At 46.9% G+C, this 11457-nt stretch overlaps 1 protein-coding gene across 5 annotated transcripts in view; it reads right to left on the bottom strand.

Annotated features, from left to right (window-relative positions):
• slc47a1 (solute carrier family 47 member 1) overlaps positions 1 to 1909 on the bottom strand; it is a 47110-nt gene extending 45201 nt beyond the window's left edge. For 2 of the 5 annotated variants that reach the window (XM_055941384.1, XM_055941386.1), the window contains exon 1: positions 1475 to 1909. In XM_055941384.1, the coding sequence (XP_055797359.1) occupies positions 1475 to 1687 (213 nt within the window). In that variant the 5' untranslated portion in view covers positions 1688 to 1909. The remainder of the gene's footprint in view (positions 1 to 1474) is intronic. The other 3 variants (XM_055941383.1, XM_055941385.1, XM_055941389.1) reach the window with 2 other exon arrangements.
• Positions 1910 to 11457: the final 9548 nt, after the last annotated feature.

Genomic DNA, 11457 nt, shown 5'->3' with positions numbered 1-11457 from the left:
CAGCCTCCACTCTCCTGGGAAGGCTTTCCAATTGATGTTGGAACATTGCTGCTATAACAGCCTCTACTCTTCTGGGAAGGCTTTCTACTAGATGTTGGAACATTGCTTCTATAACAGCCTCCCCTCTCCTGGGAAGGCTTTCCACTAGATGTTGGAACATTGCTGCTATAACAGCCTCCACTCTTCTGGGAAGGCTTTCCACTAGATGATGGAACATTGCTGCTATGACAGCCTTCTCTCTTCTGGGAAGGCTTTCCACTAGATGTTGGAACATTGCTGCTATGACAGCCTTCTCTCTTCTGGGAAGGCTTTCCACTAGATGTTGGAACATTGCTGCTATAACAGCCTCCACTCTTCTGGGAAGGCTTTCCACTAGATGTTGGAACATTGCTGTTATAACAGCCTTCACTCTTCTGGGAAGGCTTTCCACTAGATGTTGGAACATTGCTGTGGGGACTTGCTTCCATTCAGCCACAAGAGCATTAGTGAGTTGGGCGATAAGGCCTGGCTCACAGTTGGTTGTTCCAATTCATCCCAATGGTGTTGGATGAGGTTGAGGTCAGGGCTCTGTGCAGGCCAGTCAAGTTCTTCCACACCGATCTAGACAAATAATTTCTGTATGGACCTCTCTTTGTGCACGGGGGCATTGTCATGCCGAAACAGGAAAGGGACTTCCCCAAACTGTTGCCACAAAGTTGGAAGCACAGAATCATCTAGAATGTCATTGTATGCTGTAGGGTTAAGATTTCACTTCACTGGAACTAAGGGGCCTCAACCATGAAAAACAGCCCCAGACCATTATTCCTCCTCCACCAAACTTTACACTTGGCACTATGCATCGGGCAGGTAACGTTCTCCTGTCATCCGCCAAACCCAGATTTGTCCGTCGAGCTGCCAGATGCGTGATTAATCACTCCAGAGAACACTGCTCCAGAGGCCAATGGCGGCGAGCTTTACACCACTCCAGCCGACGCTTGGCTGCTCGGCCATGGAAACCCATTTCATGAAGCTCCTGACAAACAGTTCTTGTGCTGACGTTGCTTCCAGAGGCAGTTTGGAACTCGGTAGTGAATTTTTCCACTGAGGACAGAACATTTTGACTGACTTGTTGGAAAGGTGGCGTCTTGTGAAGGTGCCACGTTGAAAGTCACTGAGCTCTTCAGTATGGCCCATTCTACTGACTATGTTTGTCTATGGAGATTGCATGACTTTGTGCTCTATTCCACTGATTTTGGGGGTGTCCAGATACTTTTGGCCATGTAGTGTATCTATAACAACAGTCCATTACAATAACTCTAGTCGCTGGGAGGAAAGGTTGTTCAGTCAGACAGTGACAGCTGAACTACGCGTGCGCACACACAAACACACACACACACACACACACGCACACACACACACACACACACACACACACACACACACACACACACACACACACACACACACACACACACACACACAGTTTGTGTCTCACCAGAGGTCCTGTGAGTCTCAGTACATGGTAGAGTTCCTCTCTGTAGGCCAGGGGTATCCAACGTCGAACACTCACACAGCGGAACAGTCTGGAACTGACCACTGCCTCCGCCGGCTCCTCGCCTGTACCCCGCACCACCTCCGACAAGGCAACTACATCCCCAGCAACCAGGCCAGGCCCCGGCAACGAACCTACAAATTCTGCCTTCTCCATTCAGCCAAGAGAAAGAGACAGAGAGAGAGAGAGGGAGCATAAGAGAGGGAAACGGAGAGTGAGAAAGTAGGGAAAGAAAAAGAGAGAGAGAGAGAGAGAGAGAGAGAAAGGGAAGCGAGAGGGGGACAGAAAGAGAGAGAGAGAGAGAGAAAAGGGAAGCGAGAGGGGGACAGAAAGAGAGAGAGATTACGTGCCCTGTGAGGTAACATAGCACAGTCAGTCAGTCAGTTCATAGAGGCAGAGAAACACACACACACACGCACGCGCACGCGCACACGCACGCACACACACACACACACACACACACACACACACACACACACACACACACACACACACACACACACACACACACACACACACACACACACACACACACACACACACACACACACACACACACACACACACACACACGTCCCTGTAACTGATTAAATAGTCTACTACCTCCCAGAGGAACACAGGGCGAAAGAGAGAGAGAGAGAGAGAGAGAGAGAGCGAGAGAGAGAGAGAGAGAGAGAGAGAATCAAAGAGTAAGAGAGGGAGAGAGCCACAAACAAGCTCATGTTTTGTCGCTGTAAGTGGCCAAGCCAGGCTGAGGGGTTTGTGTGTTACAGGACTCAGTAATCTGTTGAGGAATGCCTAAGTGTACTCTCTGAGCCCTCATCTGAGTTGTGGTTCACAACATCTGATTAATGAATGACTGAGAATATGGCTGTAGCAGTGTGTGTGTGTTATGTTGAGCCATCGATCCGCCTCCTCTTGAATGCACTTTAACCTTTAACCTTTGATCTCACATGTTTTTATGTCAAATGGTTTTGTTATATTTCTACAAGTTTGGACACCTACTCATTCCAAGGATTTTCTTTATTTTTTACTATTTTCTACATTGTAGAATAATAGTGAAGACATCAAAAACTATGAAATAACACATATCATGTACTGTAGTAAACAAAAAAGTATTAAAGAAATTAAAATATATGTTATATTTGAGATTCTTCAAAGTAACCAATAAGTCTGGCTGCACAACACATTGGCAAATGTATTTTAAATAGACACTAAATTGAGTAAAAATAAGTAGAAACTACACTTACAATGATAGTAAAAAGCTTTGGGGCACCTTAAATGACATGTTGGGAAAAAAGCCAACTCTGCTCCATCATTCATTGAATCATATGGCTCATTGAATCAGATGGCTCATTGAATCATATGGCTCATTGAATCATATGGCTCATTGAATCAGAGGGCTCATTGAATCAGATGGTTCATTGAATCATATGGCTCATTGAATCAGATGGCTCATTGAATCAGATGGCTCATTGAATCATATGGCTTATTGAATCATATGGCTCATTGAATCATATGGCTCAATGAATCAGGTGGCTCATTGAATCATATGGCTCATTGAATCATATGGCTCATTGAATCAGGTGGCTCATTGAATCAGGTGGCTCATTGAATCATATGGCTCATTGAATCATATGGCTCATTGAATCAGATGGCTCATTGAATCAGATGGCTCATTGAATCAGATGGCTCATTGAATCAGATGGCTCATTGAATCAGATGGCTCATTGAATCATATGACTCATTCATCACAAAGCCCACTGATAAGCCAACTACTTTAATGACTTTTTCATTGGCAAGATAAGAAATCTTAGGGATGACATGCCAGCAACAAACGTTGACACTGCACATCCAAGTATATCGGACCAAATTATGACAAGCACTGTTATCTTGAATTCCGTAACGTCAGTGTGGCAGAGGTGAAACAATGATTGTTGTCCATCAACAATGACAAGGCACCTGGGGTCTGACAATCTGGATGGAAAATTACTGAGGATAATAGCAGATGATATTGTCACTCCTATTTGCCACATCTTCAGTCTAAGCCGACTAGAGAGAGTGTGCCCTCTGTCCTGGAGGGAAGCTAAAGTCATTCTGCTACCCAAGAATAGTAAAGCCCCCTTTACTGGCTCAAGTACCCGCCCAATCAGCCTGTTACCAACCCTTAATTTGACCAGATACATTGCTATTTCACATTAAACAAATTGACAACAGACTTTCAGCTTATAGGGAAGGACATTCAACAAGCACAGCACTTACACACATGACTGATGATTGGCTGAGAGAAAATGTTGATAAAAAGATTGTGGGGTCTGTTTTGTTAGACTTCAGTGCGTGTTATGAGAACTATGTTCTCAATGCTCATGAACCCAATTCAATGAACTACTCCGTCTGAAACCCAGGATATGTAAGAAACTCCGTCTGAAATGAATCAGACGGAGGCCCGGCTACGATAGTCAGAACGTTTATTTACGAGAGCGCTGGTTAGTTGTACAAAAATCATTCATTTTATACTAGCTCCTTACACACATACTATTGCACACAAACAGAATTCATACGCACATACATTTGCACACAAACAGAATTCATACGCACATACATTTACACACAAACAGAATTCATACGCACATACATTTGCACACAAACAGAATTCATACGCACATACATTTGCACACAAACAGAATTCATACGCACATACATTTGCACACAAACAGAATTCATACACTGTCACGCCCTGGCCTTAGTATTCTTTGTTTTCTTTATTATTTTAGTTAGGTCAGGGTGTGACAGAGAGGCGGCGATATGAGGAGCTAGCTCGGAGGCAGGAAAAGGATCTGGGCTACACTACGTGGGAGGAGATCGACAGGTGGGCGATCAACCCAGGGCGAATGCCGGAGCCCGTCTGGGATTCTCTGGCGCAGTGCGAGGAGGGATACAGGCGTATGGAGGCAGCACGACGACTGTACTTACCATGGAGAGAGAGAGTACGGGCAGACACCGTGTTACGCAGTAGAACGCACTGTGCATAGCCCAGTGCGGGTTATTCCACCTCCCCGCACTGGCAGGGCTAGATTGAGTATTGAGCCTACATATCTGGCCACCAGTGCGTCTCCTCGGGCCGGTTTACATGGCACCAGCCTTATGCATGGTGTCCCCGGTTCGCCTACATAGCCCAGTGCGGGTTATTCCACCTCCCAGCACTGGTCGGGCGACGGGGAGCATTCAACCAGGTAAGGTTGGGCAGGCTCAATGCTCAAGGGAGCCAATACGCCTGCACGGTCCGGTATTTCCGGCGCCACCTCCCCGCCCCAGTCCGGTACCACCAGTGCCTACACCACGCACCAGGCTTCCAGTGTGTCTCCAGAGCCCTGTTCCTCCTCCACGCACTCGTCCTATGGTGCGTGTCTCCAGCCCGGTACCACCAATTCCGGCACCACACACCAAGCCTCCTGTGCGTCTCAAGAGTCCTGTGCATCCTGTTGCTGCTCCCCGCATTAGCCCTGAGATGCGTGTCCCCAGCCCGGTACCACCAGTTCCGGCACCACGCACTAGGCCTAATGTGCGTCCCCAGGGTCCAGTATGCCCTGTTCCTTCTCCCCACACTAGCCTGAAGGTGCGTGTCCTTAGCCCGGTGCCTCCAGTTCCGGCACCACGCACCAGGCCTACAGTGCGCCTACTCCGGCCAGAGCCATCCGTCTCCCCAGCGCCATCTGAGCCATCCGTCTCCCCAGCGCCATCTGAGCCATCCGTCTCCCCAGCGCCATCTAAGCCATCCGTCTCCCCAGCGCCATCTGAGCCATCCGTCTCCCCAGCGCCATCTGAGCCATCCGTCTCCCGAGCGCCATCTGAGCCATCCGTCTGCCCAGTGCCGTCAGAGCCGCCCGTCTGTCCCGAGCCGTCAGAGCCGTTAGTCAGTCAGGAGCCGCTAGAGCCATTCGTCAGTCAGGATCTGCCAGAGCCGCCAACCAGACAGGATCTGCCAGAGCCGCCAACCAGACAGGATCTGCCAGAGCCGCCAACCAGACAGGATCTGCCAGAGCCGCCAACCAGACAGGATCTGCCAGAGCCGCCAACCAGACAGGATCTGCCAGAGCCGCCAGCCAGCCATGAGCGTCCAGATCCGTCAGCCAGCCATGAGCGTCCAGATCCGTCAGCCAGCCATGAGCAGCCAGATCCGTCAGCCAGCCATGAGCAGCCAGATCCGTCCGCCAGCCATGAGCAGCCAGATCCGTCAGCCAGCCATGAGCAGCCAGATCCGTCAGCCAGCCATGAGCAGCCAGATCTGTCAGCCAGCCATGAGCAGCCAGATCCGTCAGCCAACCATGAGCCGTCCAGCCAGGATCCGCCAGAGCCGTCCAGCCAGGATCCGCCAGAGCCGTCATCCAGCCAGGATTCGTCCCTCAGTCCGGAGCTGCCGTCCCTCAGTCCGGAGCTGCCCCTTATCCCGGTGCTGCCCCTTATCCCGGTGATGCCCCTTATCCCGGTGATGCCCCTTATCCCGGTGATGCCCCTTATCCCGGTGATGCCCCTTATCCCGGTGCTGCCCCTTATCCCGGTGCTGCCCCTTAGTCCGGTGCTGCCCCTTAGTCCGGTGCTGCCCCTTAGTCCGGTGCTGCCCCTTAATCCAGTGGGGTTAAGGTGGAGGGTGGCCATTTGGAGAAGGCTACGAAAGCGGGTAGTCGCCGCCGTGGACGGACGCCCACCCAGACCCTCCCCTAGACTATGTGCTGGTGCGCCGGGAGTTCGCACCTTAAGGGGGGGTGTATGTCACGCCCTGGCCTTAGTATTCTTTGTTTTCTTTATTATTTTAGTTAGGTCAGGGTGTGACATGGGGTTTTGGGTGGTTATATGGTAAAGGGGGTGTTGGGTGTAGTGTATGGGTTTGTGTTGAGTGAATGTGTCTAGGTATGTCTATGGTTGAGTGTCGGTTCTAGGAAAGGCTGTGGTTGCCTGAATTGGGTCTCAATTAGCGACAGCTGGTTATTGTTGTCTCTGATTGGGAGCCATATTTAAGGCAACCATGGGCTTTAGCTTTTGTGGGGAATTGTCTATGTCGAAGTGTTTTGTGTCAGCACTGATGTTTGTATAGCTTCACGGTCGTCTGTTCTGTTTGTTGTTTTGTTTTCCTTCTTTAAAATAAAAGAAGATGTACTTTCAACGCGCTGCGCCTTGGTCCTCTCTCAGTCCCGTTGACGATCGTGACATACACACATACTCTTGCACACAAACAGTAGGTATCTGTCACGCCCTGACCATACTTTGCGTTGTTTGTTTCTATGTTTTGTTTGGTCAGGGTGTGATATGAGTGGGCATTCTGTGTTGTATGTCTAGTTTGTCTGTTTCTCTGTGTTTGGCCTGATATGGTTCTCAATCAGAGGCATGTGTTAGTCGTTGTCTCTGATTGGGAACCATATTTAGGTAGCCTGTTTTGTATTGTGGGTGATTGTTCCTGTGTTAGTGATCAAGTTACGGGACTGTTACGTTTTCGTTCGTTTGTCGGTTTATTGTTTTGTTCGTTGTTTAAGTATTCTTATTAAAATTAATACTCACCACGCTGCATTTTGGTCCTCCTCTCTTTCGCCCGACGAAGAACGTTACAGTATCCTACGCACACACTGTTCAGCTACCCAGCCGACAGAGATTAGGGGAGTCCGTGAAACTCACTCCCCGTCCTCCCTCAAGATAGGGAGACCCTGGGAAGTGCTCTCAGTGCGCCCCCCCCCCCCCCAGCCAAGGTCGGCACTGAATCTTGCTCAGACAGTCTGTCCTTTAAGATACTAAAATACAGATATATTGTTATGCTCTAATTCTGACTAAAAACTACACTCAAGGAAATATAATTCAACTGTCTAAAACCACACACATCACTAAAATAATCTTATGCTTTCAATCAATTTCATCATGATTCTAATCAATTTCATACAATCATATGAGTTTCAGGGTGGAATATTCTAATAATTCATATGAACATATAAATCCCACTAACAGTGCGGCTTTTGACATTATTGATCATAGTCTGCTGCTGGAAAAACGTGTTGTGGCTTTACACCCCCTGCTATGATGTGTTGTGGCTTTACACCCCCTGCTATGATGTGTTGTGGCTTTACACCCCCTGCTATAATGTGTTATGGCTTTACACCCCCTGCTATAATGTGTTATGGCTTTACACCCCCTGCTATAATGTGTTATGGCTTTACACCCCCTGCTATAATGTGTTATGGCTTTACACCCCCTGCTATAATGTGTTATGGCTTTACACCCCCTGCTATAATGTGGATAAAGAGTTACCTGTCTAACAGAACACAGAGGGTGTTCTTTAATGGTGTCACGCCCTGACTTTAGTTATATTTGCTTTCTTTATTATTTGGTTAGGTCAGGGTGTGACAAGGGTGGTTTGTTTAGTTTTTGTCTTGTCTAGGGGTTTATGGTGGCTCCCCCACAGCCCGGTTCGACCTGCACACTGGAGGTGCCGGGCTAGAGAGGGCATTCAGCCTGGAACAGCCAAATATGACTTTAGTTATATTTGTTTTCTTTATTTTTTGGTTAGGTCAGGGTGTGACAAGGGTGATTTGTTTATTTTTGTATTGTCTAGGGTTTTTGTCTTGTCTAGGGTTTTTGTTTATCTATGGGGATTTTGTATGGTCTAGGGGTTTGTAGGTTTATGGTGGCCTGAGTTGGTTCCCAGGGGTGTGGACTTAGTCCCCTGCTATACTCCATGTTCACCCACGACTGCGTGTCCAAACACGACTCCAACACCATTATTGAGTTTGCTGGCGACCCAACGGGGGTAGGCCTGATCACTGACAACGATGAGACAGCCTATAGGGAAGAAGTCAGAGAACTGGCAGTGTGGTGCCAGGACAACAACCTCTCCCTCAATGTGATCAAGACAAAGGAGCTGTTCGTGGACTACAGGAAAAGGCGAGCTGAACAGGCCCCCACTAACGGCCCAGTACATCACTGGGGACAAGCTTCCTGCCATCCATACCAGGCGGTGTCAGAGGAAAGCCCATAAAATTGTCAGAGACTCCAGTCAACCAAGTCATAGACTGTTTTCTCTGCTACCGCACGGCAATTGGTACCGGAGCGCCAAGTCTAGGACCAATAAGGCTCCTCAACACCTTCTACCCCCAAACTACAAATGACCACTAACCTGTACCAGCGCACATTGACTCGGTACCGGTGTCCCCTCTACATAGCCTTGTTATTGTTATGTTATTGTATTACTTTTTAGTATTTTTTACTTTAGTTTATTTGGTAAATATTTCTTAGCTCTTCTTGAACCGCACTGTTGGTTAAGGGCTTGTAAGTAAGTTTTCCACCATAATTTGCAAATAAATTCATAAAAAATCCTACAATGTGATTTTCTAGATTTCTTTTTCTCATTTTGTCTGTCATAGTTGAAGTGTACCTATGATGAAAATTACAGGCCTCTCTCATCTTTTTAAGTGGGAGAACTTGCACAATTGGTGGCTGACTAAATACTTTTTTGCCCCACTGTACTGACTGACGAGGTGACACCAATCTGTGCACCCTGCGTTCTAAAATGCCATACTCCCTAAAAGTCCAACCTCAAAACATAAAAAGAAAAACCAAAAGCCTTTAACACATTCCGTCTTAAAACAACAAATATATCCTGTATCCTCACCACCAACAGAAAACAACTTCCTGTATCCTCACCACCAACAGAAAACAACTTCCTGTATCCTCACCACCAACAGAAAACAACTTCCTGTATCCTCACCACCAACAGAAAACAACTTCCTGTATCCTCACCACCAACAGAAAACAACTTCCTGTATCCTCACCACCAACAGAAAACAACTTCCTGTATCCTCACCACCAACAGAAAACAACTTCCTGTATCCTCATCACCAACAGAAAACAACATCCTGTATCCTCACCACCAACAGAAAACAACTTCCTGTATCCTCACCACTAACAGAAAACAACTTCCTGTATCCTCACCACCAACAGAAAACAACTTCCTGTATCCTCACCACCAACAGAAAACAACTTCCTGTATCCTCACCACCAACAGAAAACAACTTCCTGTATCCTCACCACCAACAGAAAACAACTTCCTGTATCCTCACCACCAACAGAAAACAACTTCCTGTATCCTCACCACCAACAGAAAACAACTTCCTGTATCCTCACCACTAACAGAAAACAACTTCCTGTATCCTCACCACCAACAGAAAACAACTTCCTGTATCCTCACCACCAACAGAAAACAACTTCCTGTATCCTCACCACCAACAGAAAACAACTTCCTGTATCCTCACCACCAACAGAAAACAACTTCCTGTATCCTCACCACTAACAGAAAACAACTTCCTGTATCCTCACCACCAACAGAAAACAACTTCCTGTATCCTCACCACCAACAGAAAACAACTTCCTGTATCCTCACCACCAACAGAAAACAACTTCCTGTATCCTCACCACTAACAGAAAACAACTTCCTGTATCCTCACCACCAACAGAAAACAACTTCCTGTATCCTCACCACCAACAGAAAACAACTTCCTGTATCCTCACCACCAACAGAAAACAACTTCCTGTATCCTCACCACTAACAGAAAACAACTTCCTGTATCCTCACCACCAACAGAAAACAACTTCCTGTATCCTCACCACCAACAGAAAACAACTTCCTGTATCCTCACCACCAACAGAAAACAACTTCCTGTATCCTCACCACCAACAGAAAACAACTTCCTGTATCCTCACCACCAACAGAAAACAACTTCCTGTATCCTCACCACTAACAGAAAACAACTTCCTGTATCCTCACCACCAACAGAAAACAACTTCCTGTATCCTCACCACCAACAGAAAACAACTTCCTGTATCCTCACCACCAACAGAAAACAACTTCCTGTATCCTCATCACCAACAGAAAACAACATCCTGTATCCTCACCACCAACAGAAAACAACTTCCTGTATCCTCACCACCAACAGAAAACAACTTCCTGTATCCTCACCACCAACAGAAAACAACTTCCTGTATCCTCACCACCAACAGAAAACAACTTCCTGTATCCTCACCACTAACAGAAAACAACTTCCTGTATCCTCACCACCAACAGAAAACAACTTCCTGTATCCTCACCAACAACAGAAAACAACTTCCTGTATCCTCACCACCAACAGAAAACAACTTCCTGTATCCTCACCACCAACAGAAAACAACTTCCTGTATCCTCACCACCAACAGAAAACAACTTCCTGTATCCTCACCACCAACAGAAAACAACTTCCTGTATCCTCACCACCAACAGAAAACAACTTCCTGTATCCTCACCACCAACAGAAAACAACTTCCTGTATCCTCACCACCAACAGAAAACAACTTCCTGTATCCTCACCACCAACAGAAAACAACTTCCTGTATCCTCACCACCAACAGAAAACAACTTCCTGTATCCTCACCACCAACAGAAAACAACTTCCTGTATCCTCACCACCAACAGAAAACAACTTCCTGTATCCTCACCACCAACAGAAAACAACTTCCTGTATCCTCACCACCAACAGAAAACAACACTATAAACTCACTGTCAATCATCAAACATAAGACAAAAACAGACACATTCATTTTTCATATCACTTTTCTTTATTTAATATTTTTATATATAGCTGCCGAAAACGAAATGACGTGGGAACAATATTGCTTCAACCAGTGCCTGCCCAGTGGGATGTGTCCCATGCCAATAAAGTGAGTGTGAGAGAGCGAGAGAGAGACAGGAAGAGAGAGAGAGAGAGAGAGAGAGAGAGAGAGAGAGAGAGAGAGAGAGAGAGAGAGAGAGAGAGAGAGAGAGAGAGAGAGAGAGAGAGAGAGAGAGAGAGAGAGAGAGAGAGAGAGAGAGAGAGTAATTCTGGTAAAGGCTATAAATTCCTTGATATAAAGTCTTT

Source organism: Salvelinus fontinalis, chromosome 13 (genome assembly GCF_029448725.1).
Source record: "Salvelinus fontinalis isolate EN_2023a chromosome 13, ASM2944872v1, whole genome shotgun sequence".
Taxonomy (NCBI): Eukaryota; Metazoa; Chordata; class Actinopteri; order Salmoniformes; family Salmonidae; genus Salvelinus; species Salvelinus fontinalis.
This window is presented reverse-complemented; position numbering and strand designations above follow the sequence as displayed.